Source organism: Heliangelus exortis, chromosome 5 (genome assembly GCF_036169615.1).
Source record: "Heliangelus exortis chromosome 5, bHelExo1.hap1, whole genome shotgun sequence".
Classification (NCBI taxonomy): Eukaryota; Metazoa; Chordata; class Aves; order Apodiformes; family Trochilidae; genus Heliangelus; species Heliangelus exortis.
The window spans coordinates 15,791,776-15,808,605 of NC_092426.1; the positions used below are offsets into that span (position 1 = coordinate 15,791,776).

Consider the following 16,830-nt stretch of genomic DNA (forward strand, 5'->3'; position numbering starts at 1 on the left):
TCCTGCAGGCATGTGGCTGTTCAAGCTGCCATTCCTAGGATAACTTCTGCAAAATAGGGAAAACCATCAGGTTCTTAGCAAATTGTCATCACCAGGTAGAAAAGGGCAAAGGTTAGGCTGTGTCATTTATAAAACCTTTCCTGAGCAGAACAACTGTTTGTATCTGTAACCCCTGGAAAGTGTGTTACCCATACTATCCAGCTCTTCCATACTGCCCCTCGTTCTTTCTAGAACCATCATTCAGGTCCCTGTGCCCAATCTGCTGTATGCTTCTACCCAACATACTGCTGCACACAGCAGTTCACTTCCTTTCCTTTGAGAGGACCTGAAGGGCAGGGGGCATGACCAGCCTCCATTATACATTGTGTGCTGATTGTTTATATACAACACAGATTTACATGGATACTGCTTCAGAGCACCCTGAACAAACTGCCCTCCTCTACTAGGGATAAAGCAGGAGGCAGTTCACCTGGAACTAGAAATAATGTACACTTTTAGAAATTCCAAGTTGCAGCTTGTCTCACCAGGATGGTTTAAGGTAAGATGAGCATGGCTGCTCATCTCAGGGCAGGAGGCTGAAGGCTTCTACTGTGCTCAACTTCTGCTCTGTGAGAATGTGTGGAGGAGCAGCAGAGGAAATGTTAAGGTAAAGTCCTAACTAAAGCAGCGTTTTGTGCTGAGAGCTCAGGCAATTCTGAGTCTGAAGCTGCTTCCTTCCTAGGGACACAATACTTAAGAGAGGCAGAAGACAACAAAAATATTCTGAGTTTGAAATCCCATGCACCATGGACAAAGCCAGAGCTGGCCGGTGTCCTGCAGCAGCACCACCAACCAAGGACAGACTGATGTGACCGGCAGGGTCTTCACAGCAGCTGGATCAGAGGAAGCTACATTTCCCTGTGCAAGTGAAATGTTGGACCAGGGCCCCAGTGGGGCATTGTAATCTTCAGTCCCAGAGACCTGCAACACTGAAAGGCTTAAGCTATGAGCAGGTTTGGGAGGCAGCCCCTCTTGAGTAGGGCTTGGGCTGTGACCTCCAGGGGTCCCTGCCACCCTGAATCACTCCACAAGCCTGTTGAAAAAAGCTAGTCCTGTCTTAGGCCTTGAAGCACAGTTGTTGACTGATTCGTGATGAGGCCCAAAAGCTCCTGAATTCAGCGGGAAAAACTGTCTTTAATTTCAATTGCTTTTGCTTTAGCTTATATGGGACTTGCCAGTGCAAGTATTTTGGTGAATTATTGACAGGTTCCATTACTGGATGCAAAGCAGTGTTAAACCAGCTCTGTTCACAAGTGTCCACTTGGGCTTTTTGTTTTTACTTTGCAGAAGCTGCCAGGTGCAGCAGGTCCCCCTCTCACGCACACTGGGATCCTTTCCTTGTGAGTAAATGAATGATCATTGCATAATGTTTCTCTGCAAATGAGTGTTTGAGAAGGCCTTGGCTAGCTTACAGAAGCCTACTTGGTTCAAGTCTCCTCCTGGTGGCTCATGTGAGGGACAGAACATGAGTCACGGTGTGACCACCCTGACTAAGGGAGGCCACAGATCAGCAGACTGGATTGCTTCTGTGTCACCTGGGTTGCAGCATGAGGAAACCCCATGGCAAAGCAAATGCATAAAATCCCATGGAACACTTAAAAATTCCCATTTCATTCCCACATTAGACTTTTTTTTTTTTCTTACCACACAGAATTTCTGTAGCAAGACTAACCTCTTTTAGGGTACGGCACTCCAAGGTCCAACCAGGTGTTCCAGCAGAAACTCACAAAGACCAACCTGAATCAGTGCTATTGCTCCAAAAGTGGCCAACCTCCTCCCTGGCTTCCTCAGGAGTGAGCTTTATTGGCCCCCTAATCCTGCTCATGCGCAGTTGGGTCCTGCCCTAATCAGGCACAGGTGGGCTTAACACAAGCTAATGCCCACTACCTGGCAATTAGTGGCACCTGGTTGCCTCATTCCACTACAAATTTCAGACACCAGCCTAAAGCAGTGCAGGACTTTGGGCACTAGGCACCAGCCAGAGGGACATACCGAATCCCCCCAGCAGCTTCCATGTTGGGGACTCAGAACTTTTCCAGGGTCACCAGAACAACAGCATTTTTGTCCCAGACAGGCTGTTTATGCATGACCCTGGTGCAGGCAGACCCAAGTCCCACTGCAGAGCTCTGAGTCTTGAAAGGCAGCAGCCATTTCTTCCTGAGTACTCCAGGATCCGGTGATTTGCATTATCTCCCAGTTTGCATTCCCTGACAGGGGACAGCTGTGGTCAGGCCCTGGAGGACCTGGTTCACCCCTGTATACCACAGATGTATGGTTAGCAAAGTTGTCGCTGGTAATGTTACCTAATGTGCCCAAAGAGGCCAGGTGCCCCACAGCCTCTGAGCGAGCCTGACTCTGGACTGAGCCCTGCACAGGGATTTCCTTCCAGGGAGGTTGAAGCCAGGCAGTAATTCACATTACTGTGAATACTCTCTCTGAATTTGGGAGAGCCATGGAAATGTTTGCAGATCAAATCAGAGCTTTGCAATTGTTATATCAGAGGAAAAGGTTGAATGTGCAATTTGAGTGCCTTTGTAAAAGCCAACAGAAATTCAGCTGGCACTCAGCATTTTGTAAACAGTGCTCAGCAGGTCTGGTTTGGGGAATAGGTTTTGGTAAGTCCGAGCCTTTCTGGATTGCAGTGATTCAACACTGTCTTGGTTTCCATGGCCACTGCTGACCAGCTGTATTATCTGCAGTTCCCCTTAGCCCTGAGGACCAGCTGCTGATTCAGATGTCCCAGGACACCCTCTTCACAAGTTTGTTGCTTGACCCTGGCCACTGCAAAATTCAGTTTCTTTCCAGAAGTACCCAGTGGAAGATGAGTCCTCCTTTCCGTGCATGTTCATATATAGCAGATATCTTTGCCCCTGGGGTCTAAAAATAACTTGCAGCAGACTGCTGGTCAGACCCCCCACATCTCTGGGTCTGGTGCTGGGGATCCCCAGCACTGCTGTACATGGACCCAATGCAGTGTGGTAGCTGTACATGGTGGTGGGAGGTGAGGTGGGTGCATGGTTTGGAGTCCTACCAAAGGGGATGACAAAGCCAGTGGGAGTTGGGCCAAAGAGCTAGTGTGGGCCCTGGTTTGAGTGGGGAAGGGAGGTGAGAGGTGGGGGAGAGCACGTGTGTGGGGGTGCATCCATATGTGTAAAACGAAGGATTGTAAGTGTGTGCTTGGGCAGGTTTGAGGAAAAAGGAACATTTGTAAGTGCTGATGACCAGAGGTCAGACCCTTCTACTGCAACAGCCCCAGGAAGGACAGTTCATTCTCATGAGATCATTCTCATTATGTCCAACTTGTAGCTGGTCATCCCTGAGGGTGAAGGGACATCAGTGGTGATGGTGGAAAAAGGACGAGCAGCCTGTCTGTGCTGTGTGTCAGTGCTGCCACCTGAGGGGGGTGGCAGTGGGCCAAGGAGACAGGCAGGGTGAGGACATGCTGCCTCACAGCTGGAGGGCCCAGGGGCCCTGTACCCAGACCTCCAGCGAGAACCGGTCACTGAGCCATTGGCCAGTGACACCCGGGCCAGCACTGCTGGGATGAGAGCTGAGGTACTTGCTGCAGCCTGCAGGATGGGCCTGGGGAAGATGCTGTTGGGCCAGCAAGGCCAGCAGCTCCCAGGGCCATGGGGGCTCCCCGGGGGCCTGTCCCACTGCTATAGCCAGGAGTGGGACAGCTTGGAGGCACCAGAGGCAGCCCCAGTCCTGGACATTGGGCATTTCCCTGGGGATGGGGACAGGTTGAGCTGGGCTGGGGAGCTGGAGATCAGCCCTGCTGCAGCATCACTGGGTCAGGGGCTCACAGTCCTGGGAGACTGAAATGGTCCTGGGCTGTGAGCTGAGCGGGGTAGTCCTGGAGGCAGCATGGCCTGTGAGTGTTTTCAGAGACATTAGAGCAGCATCGCCTCAGACAGACTGCAGTCAGACTGGAAACTTGTGTCTCAGGCTTGGCCACAGAATCCCAGTTGCCACCCTGAGACCCTGAGAGCTGTCCGGTCTCCCAGCAGCAGCACACTGCCCTGCCAAAGGCGAATGGCAGCATGAGGAAGGGGCTCAGCTGCCCAGAGGCACAGCAGGAGTGCTGACAGCTGCACATGAGCAGAAATAACCATGAATTTGGAAGTAGTTCAGTGCCAGGGTCACATCCTGCAAGCTCTACTCATGATGTCCTCAAAACCAAGATTGCTGTTAATCACTGTTCCTCATTCTTGGTGACTGTTCCTTCCTGACAGGCTGTGAATGCAGCCCAGGCTGGCAGATGCACAGCACTGGTTTGCTCTCTGCATGCAGATTTGGTCAGTGTTTGCTCCAGCTGGGGCATGCAGACATGAACATTTCAAGCTCCAGAGACTTTGGGAGTGTTGAGCTCCACGTGACACCACACAACTCTGGAGATTCAGAAGTAAGGCAGGGACTTTGGGCAACCTAGCCCAATGTGTCCTGATTCTTTTTTGCATGTTAATAGTAGCAAACAATAGCAGCTTTGAAGAAAACCCACAGTAAAACACCCTTTCTTTCTAACCAGAGCTTTGTTAGGCCTGATCCCAAGTTTCCATCACTGCAGTGGAGGCTGCTTGCCTCCTGCATGCAGACAATCCAGGCTCTGGTGCTCATAGTAATCTTGCCTGAACGAAAGCACTTGGGACACATAGACCTGTCGAGTAATTAAAGCTTCTACTTCCATTATACAGTTCTGGAAAATTGTTTTCAAATGTAATGAAATGCATTTTTGCCTTGGTTTAGTTAATTCCGTGGGAAATTAGGTTTGCAGGGGAATGGAAGTCTATACTGATTGAATGACTGAAAGCTCAGGTAGAGAGAAGAATTAGCAAGTTCCATCTGCAACAGCCTGAATTTATTAAAGTAATAACCAGGTGGGACTTCTAAATAGGCAAACACTAGTGAAAATGACATCCAGGTAAAAAGGCATAGGTATTTAATTCCAGCTCTTTCTTGATTTTTGAATTTAATCTTATTTGTTGCCCTGGGCAAATTATTATTTACAAATGCTTATTTTAAAATAATTGCACCGTATTACACATGGAAATAAATACACAATTAATAAGACACTATCGTACAACCAACGTGATTAAAACTGCTGTACATGTAAAACTGATAGTGAAGACTTTCAGTCTTTAAGGGAAATACATTGATGAAAATGTCTATGCTACCTGATTTCAGTGACAAATAGATGGCAGAAAAGATATTCTTGGTAAATGTACACACCATCTTGCATGGTCTGTAATTATGTACATTTCAAAGACAATCACATGTTGTAGATAGCTAGACAGAGATGGAGTTCTGCTACAGGTGGCTACTCTGTTCCACAGAATACATCAGACAAGACTCAAGTTTATTCAAACTGGATGGACGAATACTGTAAGGCACAATCTTATCTCCAACCAGATTGAGGTGTGTAAAGACCCTTCACAGGTCTTGTGCACAAAGGTGATTCACACCTGACATAATTTATTATGGAGTAAATGTCCACTTTTCTGCAAGATCTCTGGATTTCTCCACTGTCTATTTACATTCTGCAACATTAACTGGTTGCCAGCAGGAGGTTCTGAGGTTTGATACTTCAAGTTTTCCAGAGTATGAATGTTCTCTTTATTGCTCCTTTTTATTTCTGCAAATGAACTCTGCAGGAAATGCCATGTATTCAGACAGCATCTACAATTAGCACACCTAGTCTCTGTCAAAGGCCACATTCCAGAGACCTTCTCAGGTCTGCAGGTACCAGAGGGTCTCATGAGATACTTTCCAGCCCACCCAGGATGACAACAAACACATCAGAAGAGCAGCATAGCCCTTAGTGAAAGTCTGTCTCTTTGACAATTGGAACTGGTGGGCTTTTATGGTCTATTGGTTTATAAATAAAATGGAAATCTTTTTTGGTTTCACTCTTCAGCAGTGAGGCTTTGATATGGTGAGGAAGAGCATCTTTGTTCAGCTGCAGCCAATGATTATCAACATAAACAAAGAGATGATAGTCCTTGGGATGGGAGACTTCAAACTTTTCAGCACATTGCTGGCTCAGCTGCTCAGCTGTGGTGTCCTTCCTGGAAGCAAGTGTCCTTGACTGCCCACCGATTTCCATAAAGGAGATAGAGATGAAATCCTGAAGAGAAACATGAGGATAGATCTTGCAGTTAACCCAGTGATTTGGGACCAAAGGAAGTAGAATTCAGCCCCAAAGCTCTAGCTGCCTAGAGCTCCTAAATGCTCCTAATGCCCTAGTAATTCTCTCCTTTCTCCCCTTTGACAAAAAAGCTCTGAATCAGAAAATACTTAAATTAACAAATACTTAACACAATAATTAGCCCCATAATGACACATAAGTGAAAGCTTTCTTCTGGTTTTGGTGAATAACCTTAGTGAGAAGACGGCCTGCAACAGTTCATTCTCCCACCTTTCTACAGCTCCTGAAGAATAGAATGTAAAATACCAGATCAGAATTACAAACCAAAAAACGCAGAGATGTGGCCTGAAAACCCTGTGTCTCACAGAAACAGGAAAGGGCTGGTAGTTCAGTGACCCTTGGAACTCCAGTGTCACCCAAACCGTACCTTGAGAGCATGATCTCCAAACTTCCTTCCACCAGTAAGGAAGCAACAGCAGAAGTTATGCTGAGAAGGCTGATTTACTTATATCCTGTTTCAGGAAGAAACAACTGTTGGGATGACTCTTCCCTTGCCAGACTCATGAGGAATAGAATTTAGAGAACCTTTGGCCATAGTGGTTTAATTTATAAACTGTGTGTTTTATTTGTATCTATGAAGTTAAAAAAAAAAATCCAACCTTTTTGTTGAGAAAATACTCAGGCTCCCCAACAGAAGTGAGATTTGCCAAATATTTGGATTATAAATTTACAAACTGCACTTGTGGAATATGATTGCAGATGAGTAAAGCAGACAGAGGGGTGTGCAGGGGCACACTGAATGCTTCAGCAAGCCATTTACCTCTGTGAGCATGGGCTCATGTCTCTGATATTACCCCTCATGGGAAATGGTCCTTGTGCTGCTGGGAGTGGTGGGAATCTTCCGGGGAAATGGAGCATCTCCTTGCTGAGCCATTATGTGCTATGCTAGGTATTTGCTTGGTAAATAGAACAACACTGGGGGCTGGAGGGATATTTAACATGTCGCAGCCCCCATTCTCACTTTCTGAGATCATCAGGGACTGTGTAGACTGCACTACAGGAAGCATATCAGCCCCCCGGCTTTCACAGGGCTGTACGGACTGCATCTACCCCTCAGGAGACTTCCCCCTGGCTCTCCCCTCAGCATTCTCGATTTTCAGTTTTGTAATGTGAAGACTTCAAAGAACCCGAGTCGTGGCCTTTGCTGCCCCCCTGTGGGTGACAGTTCGATTACAGGACATGGCGCTAGCAAAGCACCCTTACTGCCCGGCGCAGCACCCAGCCTCACCATGGCTGGCAGCTCAAAGCACCCATCCATTCAGGCACCTCCTCCCACTGGTGCCTGGGGAGGTCTTCACCGGGCCGTACATAGCCCAGGCTTCAAATCTAATTACCTGTTGTTGAGTTTGCCTGGCTGCTGGACAGGAGAGGCCAGGCTCTGGAAGATGCTTCTATGACCAGTCCTTGGGATGTCTCAGGTCCTCCTACAGCTTTATGCAACCTAGGAACTGCCCCTTCCTACTCGCATCTTGCCAGGACTTCATCAGACCCTAAGGACATGGAGCAGAGGAGCTCCCTGCTTCCCTACTGTAGCTCTTCACATGTGAAGACTCCCAGCACACCTCCTTCGAGAATGAACAAAAGCACTCTCCCATCATATTTAAAATTATATAATTATGAGGACATTTGAAGACTTCAAAATGGATTTTTAAAGTAGTATTTCAAATTAGGGTGGTTTTTTTTAGAATTTGGAAATCTCTCACTGTATGTACTCTCTATTTTTAATAGTGATTTGGGTTAATTTTGGTTTTAAACAGTTATCATATTAAAATTTAATAAGTAGGCATAAGAGACCATGTTCATCTGCCAGGCTTTTTTTCCTAGAAAGTATTGTCAGCAACCTGCACTGATGAACGGGACGCCCGGGCCTTGTTCAGCGTCCTCCGTCGCTCCCAGCGGTGAATGGAGTCCTGCACCTCCACGCTCAGCTGCCGCGTGACAGTGATTTTGTCATAGTTCTTGATGTGTTCCAGGGCCCCATAGGTGGTGGTTAAATAATAAGAGCCTGCAAAAGTAGAAGGTCTCGTATGAACATAACACCTGCATAGGGCATGCATTTGCACTTCCCTCATGCCTTGCAGAGGTGGCTGTCTGACTCTTGCACTCTCTGTGTCTCACTGCAGGGAGTGCAGGGCATCTGATGTTGACCCCAGAGAAATGAGACCTAATAACCACAGTGTCCTTCACCTTTTTCTTCTTCACAGCATTGTCACTGCCCAGACTGCTGAGGCTGTAGGTGCCCTAGGAGTAAACACAGACTGAAAGCAAATTACTACAAAAACTACTTTCACAAACAAATCCAAACAAATCTAAACATAACCTCTTTCAGCCTAAAACTGTTGTCCCTTGTCCTGTCACTACAAGTCTTGGTAAAAAGCCTTTCTCTGTCTTTATATAATGAAAGTCTGCAACAAGGTCTCCCTGGAGCCTTCTCTTCTCCAGGCTGAACCCCACTCCCTCATCTTTTCTTCCCTGAAGAGGTACTCCAGCCCTCTGATCATTTCAGTGGCCCTCCTCTGGACCTGCTCTAGCAGCTCCATGTTCTTCTGGTGCTGGAGGCTCCAGAATTGAACACAGTACTCCAGGTGAGGTCTCACCAGAGCAGAGGGAGAGAATCACCTCCTTTGACCCGTCGGCCACACTGCTTTTGATGCAGCCCAGGACAGGACTGACCAGGACAGGACTGACAGTATTTATTTGCCATCGGGTGCCCTGTGGACTCAGCACTGCTGAAACTGTTTCAGACCTGCAAGGACAAACCACCTTTTCCATCTCTATCAACTAGACAGGGAACCCAGGTGTTCAGATGAGAGTAATTCCTGAACTGTTTAGAGTTGTGGGATAAATATTTGTAAAGCAGAGAAACAGGATAAAGCAGTAAAACCTGAACCCAGTCTTTTGCCCTCAGAAGCTCCCTGACTGCAGCAGACATTAAGTAACCAAGTGCACAGCCAGGGAAGCAGCTGAACCACGATAAGCACAGTCTTCATCAACAGCGATGAAGATAATCCCTGATAAGAGGACAGAGTGGTATATGAGGAAGCTGCTGCTCGGGTTGCGGGGTTGCTCCGTGTCGGGGCACGGCCCCAGCTCCGGGTGACGAACGCGTCCCCGGGCCCCCAGGAGAGGGCGGGCCCGGGCCGGAGGGGTGAGAGACCGGCGAGGAGAGCCCGGCTCATCCAAAAGCACCCACACTGGGTCAGGTCCACCGCCCGCCCCGGCTCCGGCACTATACCCGCGGGGAAACAGCATCCTGCTCCCTTCTCCCCGGGCGCCAGGAAAACGGGGAGAAATAAAATTGCCCGCCATCTGGGCGGAGCTGCCGGGTGTTCATAGCTTTCACAGTAATGCCAGTTGCCTCTAGATGGCAGTTCCACATCACCCAAATCTCCCACAGCCCAGCCCGGGGTTCCTCGGGTTCCGCGGGCACTGCGGTGGTCGCGCCGGTGGGGGCTGAGATGGCGATTTATTTAAGAGCAGTAATTTTAGAGCACCATTAAAGTTTGGTGTAGTAGGGGACAGACCCAGACACTGCCATCTTACCTATATTCAGGTGGATCCAGTAAGGAGTGTCCCATTTCTACATAGGTCTGCTTACACCGGAACCACTCTATTTTACTGCCTCCCACAAAGTGCTGCTTACAACCTGCAAGTGCTACTTTGCCCCTCTTAAATATCGTCACGACCCTCCCTTGTCTACCCCTCAGTATTTCTCCTTCTCTGGCAGAGTCAGGAGTACCTGTGGTTGGAGCTGTGACCTGGTGTATGCCTTCCCCCAGGGGCTAAGGAGGAAGGGTGTCCCAGTCCCCCACATCACTGAGCTGTCTTCATCGAGTGGTTTTCCATTCCCTGTATCTGCTGTTGGTCCCAGCACTCCTGTGGTTATTTGGCCAGTTCAATCTGGAACTCCCTCAAAAAATTTTTGCTCCTGTGACTGGAGAACATATTTCACACGGTCTTTCCATCTTTGACTCTAGAGAATTTCAGCCAATTTTGCCTTTGATAGCCTGAGATCTCCAATCCAGCTGCCTTTAGTAACCAGCCTGGTAGTCTGCCCTTCTAAAATGAAGAACCCGTGGACAGCATAGTCACCAAAACCAGCTTAGTTATGTCAGCAAAATGCTGTCCTTAGGCTGATACTTTTTTATGCTAACAACACTTTAGCTGGAAAATTAGCCTGTGCAGAACCCCCTCACTGATATGACTGTGCTCCTACTGCTCATTTTGTTAGTACTTAGCACTTAGAAGTGCTGGGACGACATGCTCTTAGTTACAGACTTACACCCCCATTTTTTATAATTAGAATTAGTCTGCTGTTGTTCATCAAGAACTCTTTCCTAGAACATCAGTACTTAACAGAAAAAAAGTCTAAAATAAACTCCATTTTACTGGTTTAGTGACTTCTTAGTGGAAAATTATATGTGTGCCTAATTTGGAATGTGTAACCCTGTCACTGTAAGTAGCATTTGCTTCCCAAGCTATATTTAAGAAACTGAAGGCCCACAGCTCCCTGGGGTGTTCATCCCTCTAATGGCAGAGGGATCCAAAACCAATATTCCTCTCTAATCCAACTTTCCTTTCTTTGCCTCACTATGGTACTCAGCCAGAGCATGCAGTCCAAGGGGTCACTCCAATTTAAGAGTAGAGTGACCATGGGAATGCTGTAGAGCCACAGGCACACAATGCAGTTTAAGAAATGTGCTCTTTTCTCATTGGGATAAATAAAAGTGTCCACACAATGGACTGCAGCAGCAGGATAATTTTAGTCAAAGACCTTTTAATTTTTCAGCCTTTGAGCCAAGGAACACTAGATGTGTCTAGGTGACTCATCCATCAGCTCAGTTCTCATTTTTCCAGGGTCCCATCCTTTCTAGCTGGTGTCTACGGGCACTGCACTGCTAAAGTGTTTGACAAGTGTTAAAGTGTTTGACAATAACTTTAGAGCCTCAGATTTGCAGAGTTTGGCAGAAGCTTATCCACATAGCCTACCCCAGATCCTTCCTGCCCCACAAACCCTAAAGCAAGGCAAAGAGTGATTTTCAAAGTGAATATCCCAAGAGCAAACACTGTATACTGTACCTTCCCCAAGCTGCAGGGCAGGGTCCATGAGCTCCATCACATACTCCACATTCAGGAGGACTTCAGTCAAGTTGCTGCGGGCCAACACATACATGAGTACAGGGAGGAAATCATCTGCACCATATGGTTTTCCTGAGCAAAGAGAAACACAAGAGTGGTCCCCATAAATTAATCACAAAGACACATTCCCAGACAACAGTGACAGCTTCCCATTCAGCATGTTCTTTGCAGACTTCAGGTTACATTTCATGAAGAACTAAAACTTGAAAGCACCAGCAAACAAAAAAATACTGAAAAAGTAAAAGTTAATTTACTTAAAAAGTAAGTAAACTTGCTTCAAGCCCAAAATATGAGCTTGAAATTTTTTAGTGAGCTCCATTTCTGCCATCCTTTGTTAATTGGAAAAAAATGCACTGGAGAAAAAGGGACAATACATGAAGAGTGAGAGGATGCCAGCTCTGATTTAACACTGCCATCAAGACTGCAATTAATGTTTTTGGTAGTAAAGTTGTCTGCATGCATTATGGGAATTTACTTTTTTAGGCTTGCTCTATATTTGGGACTAAAGAACAGAAATGGAATTTGAGACAGTGATTTTCAGGACTGAGGGCTTCCATGTTTATATTCTTTCCCAGGGCAATTAGGATTTAGGAGGAAGCATGTTTCCATCCATGATATCTAGCTAAGAAAATAAAAAGTCTTTCACTTTGGACTTAGATTGAGTTTTGGATTTGGTGTGCAGCAGGTGCTAAAGGAACAGATCCTCCTGGGCTCAAGATCTCCTGTGCTTAAAATGTTCATATCCACAAAGTCATCAAGGTGATCTTATACGCAGTCTGTAAAAGCTCTTTGGGATCCCTGAGAGCACAAATTCATATGTCAACAGCCATCATTGTAAATAATTACAACTTAAAGTAGAATCCAAACCAAAGCTTCACTACATAAATGGCAAGGAACACAAGGATAATTTCTTATTTGAAAGATGCTTTCAGCATGGACAACCCATAATAACAAGCTGCTTAACAGGCCTATCTTCTCAACATCCAGGGCTGACCATTCATCTTAACCTAAGCCCAGTCTGCTTTCATTCTGAATGTCTTCCCTCAGACAGTAGGCAGTTTTCTTCACTTGAGCACTTTGATGTGTTGGTTTCCTGGGCCATGTATCTCTCACTTGACAACCATTTGCCTCGACTCAAAGAGTCAAAGCAATCCTTGGTACACTTTGGTGAAATAATGCCTTAGCCATTTTTGGCCCATGGTCTGCATGCCCTTCCATGCTAGGGCATAAATTCCTATTTCTCAAATGTTCCCACTGACTTATTTAAAATCTGCCATGAGTCAGCTTTCTTTTTTTGTCACTCATAGCTGATGCAGATTCTCCACTGGCAAAGAAAAATACTCTTCTGAAGATGCAAATAAACATGAGCTTACCACTGATTAAATAAAAAAATTAAAAAAGTATGGCTTTAAAATAAACCCAGTAATGTATCTAGTGAACAGAGAGCTGATCCAGTTAAAACAAAGTGTTGGAGGATTAGAGACTGCCAGGGCAGAATCCACACATGCCACAACATAGACAATTTATTTAATGAAAGTTGGATTAAGGCTTGCAGTTCTGTTTGCTTTATTATGGCTGCCTTTAGTTAAATGACACAGCCTTAGGTCTTCAACAAAACTATAAAAGGACTCTATTGTTTCATTAACATCTGGATGGACATTTTGTTTATCTGCTGTTGCCTTGGTTTATGTCTCTGTGAAAGCTTCAGCTCTGTGAAGGGTTCAGTGCATCACTGTCATATATATATTAACACAAGCAGCCTAGTATTACAGCTATTTAACATTTTCTAGCAAAAAAAAGATGACACAACTGAGACATGAAAATGTACTACAAAAGCTGCACAGAGAAAAGCCCTATTCTCCTTTTGACCTGAGCAAATCAGATGCCAGTAGAGTTAGTTCTGTATAAAACTTGTGTAAAGGAAGATGAAGTATCAGTTTGCTAGGCTCCATTTTTTCCCTTTAAATATTTTTTCCTTATGATGCAGTAGTTACTGACCAGTGGCATAGATTGGGTACTTCTAATTCCTGAGAGTAAAAGGGATTTCCCAAAGCCCAAGCAAGGGATTTCCACCAACATCAGTGGCAGAATTTTCTCTTCCCTACCACTTAATTTTCCTGACCAATCCATGTTATGTCTGCCAGGGAATACAAGAAATTATTGTGCTACTTCACAACATGAATGCCTATCCACTGGAAAAAACTGTTTTGGTTTTTTTTAAATGAAATATCACTGAAAGAAGTCATCAACCAGTCAGCAGACTGACCAACCAATCCAGAGTGGTAACAGAAACTTAGAACAAAATATGTCCATGTCCCCATTCATCAACTTCCAGTGTCAACTGGAATGAAATTTAGAGGACACTTTTCAAGAACTACAGAAACTATTTCTTCTTATGAGAAGTGGTTGTCTGTTGCATGTAAGTGCAAGCAGGCACTGAGTGAGTTATTTTACATTGCTATTGCATTTCTATAAGCTGATTTAGCTGCTCTGCCCACCATCCCTTCTTATAAACCCTTCTCAACTTTAAGATTTCATAGAAATATTATTTGACTTCCAGCTGTTTATATGGCTTATATACGAAAATCTGATACACAGTTTCTTTTTGATTAATTAACTCAGAACAGGGATGCTTGACTGCAACAATGGGAAAAGTACTCATTCTCCATATGCTCTATGCATAAATTAGTAGGCATCATTTTAATCCACTTTTGGGAATATGAAACCTGATTCTTAAATACTCATGTCTGTAGCTAAAGCTGAAGTCAGCAGGACCTGTAGGTGTCAACAAGGGAAAAGCAAAGCTAAGCATCAAGGTTCTAGCTCTGACTCCATGTATTGCCACAAACCTTCTATGTATCCTAGGGCAGGTCAGACATGGCATATCCTGCCTACCCCTTCTCAGCATCACAATAGCTTCTCTATACTGACTGCACAGGGAAGTTTCCTGAGAGGGCAGAACCTCTCCTTGTTCTCCTGGTCTTGGATGTCACAGCAGGCATGGCAACTAGCTGAGCCATGTACAGCTGTCACACCAAGTAAGGCCCTGAGATGCCCTGTGTCTCAGTTCATTCATGGTGACATCAGGTGCTGTCAGCACTGCAAGTATGACCAGAAGGAGGAAGCACAAAAATACAGAAAACAATGCCTTTGAACCAAGATACCTGAGAGTTGGTGCTGCTCAGCATCCTGTGACTCACACGATCCCTGTGCTATGAAAGGCACCAGGGCACTAACCAGATTCCATCCAGGGGCTACAGCAGGGATGTTCTCTGCTGGTTGCTTGCCTCCTCAGTGCTGCTTTGAATAAGGGCCAGAGCCAAGATACCAGACCTGCATGCCAGGCTCTATCTGTGGTCTCTCACAGAGGGGGTGTATTAGCAGCTGATAAGAGTTAAATCTAGCTCTGACCCTGGCAGTGGTATCAGTGACACTGGGACTGAGCTTGCTTGTTCAAGGTGGCACTGTCCTGCTCCAGATATGGCTTGCTTGCTTTATTCCCCCCTCTTCCCTGCAGGATCAAGGAACATTTATTTCATAAATATCTATAAGAAGCTTAAAATAAGCCTTCTCTTCTGCTGCAAATTCATCCTATTATGTTTATAGCAAAGCAAATACAATGTCAGCTCCTGGATGGGATGCAGCACTTGAATGGAATGAGTATTAATTAAAAACATGATTTAAAATAACTGGAATTCTGCCCAAGGCTCCATAAATAAATTACAGCCTATTTTAACGCATTCATGCATTTCTTTTCCTCTCCATGTATGTTCTGAGAACCATCAGGCACTGATGGTGCTCTGCATCTGGCTCTAATATTTTACAAACACTGGAATGATGCCTACAGCAGCTTTCCAGGAGTTTTAGCCTCAGTTTATAGCTGGAAAATCTGGGGTATAGAGAGGTTAACTGAGATTTGTTCAAGATAGTAAGAAAAGATTGTGACCATCCTGCTACTTGTAGCATTTTTCTGTGCCTTGTCCATCCCTTTCTACTTCATTAATGTTCTATTTGTGGTATAGTTGAATTAAGAGAGTTAATACATGCAGGCAGAATTAATACTGCAAAACCATATGTTTTACAAATCTGAGAAATTCATTCCCCTTGAAAAATAGGAATTGGCTCTTTAATTCAAATGTAGCAATTATGCTAGCCAGAAAAAGGATATAATCTCTATTCCATCAGCCTTCCTTAATAGTAACTTAAATACAAATAACCTCATCCTAAAGATAGCAAACCAAAACTGTTATGTACAGCTTTGTTTTCCTTCTCAGAAACGAACAATGTGGTGGGATTGTTGTGACCTAATTTTAGGAAATTCTTGCATAAGCCCTACACTGGTTGCAGAAGTATTTGAGGCCCATTTCCTTTCACAGGCTCAGATATCCCACTGAAGACACCCTGCTTCATGTCCATACTTTTGTCAACTGCAGAGCCATATAGGAATGCATCAAGACAACTAATATTTAGATGCTCAGTTCTATGGGGGATAACAAACTTCAACCTAAAGGCTAGGGAAGAGAAAGATTCCAATATAATATATAGTCTATCTTTCATCTTCTTTCAAAAACACACTATGCATTAACCATGAAAAACTATGCAAGTTATTAAATCAGATGTTTTAAGGCCAGTCACCTTGTCAACTCCATCATTCATACAGAACTGGCTTTGAGCTATGTAGTCCAGCTCTGTGTGAAATTCAATAACACTCAAAAAAAAAGAAGGGTCATAACTTTAGGTAGCTGACAAGTTAAAAGTGTTGCAGTAAGAAAATGGCTCATTCTTCTTGAATCTCCTTCAAAAGCAGCCTCCACATCTTTCATACTTCACCTAAAGCTTGGAGACTTTCCATCCCTGATTTTTCCCACTCATGGATTGATAAAGATTGTTCTGTTTGTCTTACACAGTATTTTTTCATAAACCAATGCCTACTGGTCCACTATTTTTGCTTTTTTATCAGTTCTCTTCCACAGAGAGGCAGCTCTCAGGTAACCCAGAGCTGGGAACTCCAGCCTCACCACTGCCAGGGCACACCTCAAATACTGCAGATTTGTATCTTGTTTATCATGCCACAAGAGTCCTTGTGTTTTGGGTAAAGTGAAAAGCAGAGATTCTTGTTCTATGCCTACCACACAATATGCCTTTGACATTTTGTCTGAGTAAAGGTATTTCTGAATTATAAATAATAGCATCTTTTTCTACATAATATTACAGTGCTTCCACATAAACATGCTCAACTCTCCCTGTGGGTATTAGGGCATACCTTCCCAATAAAGGTGCACTCACAGACTTGGAAGCTTACATATCTTTGTGAGTCCTGCCTTTTACTTTTTCTACTGCATAGATTGAAAAAGAATGTACATTATTCTTACTAACTGGTCCTTGTATTTTTAGACAGTAGGCTATATATTTTTTTTATTCTAGGTTACTATCTTGGAGGCGTATGC

General features: G+C 44.9%; 1 protein-coding gene across 1 annotated transcript in view; it reads right to left on the reverse strand.

Moving 5' to 3' along the window:
• Positions 1 to 4,944: 4,944 nt before the first annotated feature.
• Positions 4,945 to 16,830, reverse strand: part of RIN3 (Ras and Rab interactor 3) — a 59,184-nt gene continuing 47,298 nt past the window's right edge. The window contains exons 8-10 of the mRNA XM_071745746.1: positions 11,324 to 11,455; positions 8,086 to 8,249; positions 4,945 to 6,163 (exon numbers count right to left, since the gene is read on the reverse strand). Of these exons, the coding sequence (XP_071601847.1) occupies positions 5,855 to 6,163; positions 8,086 to 8,249; positions 11,324 to 11,455 (605 nt within the window). The 3' untranslated portion in view covers positions 4,945 to 5,854. The remainder of the gene's footprint in view (positions 6,164 to 8,085; positions 8,250 to 11,323; positions 11,456 to 16,830) is intronic.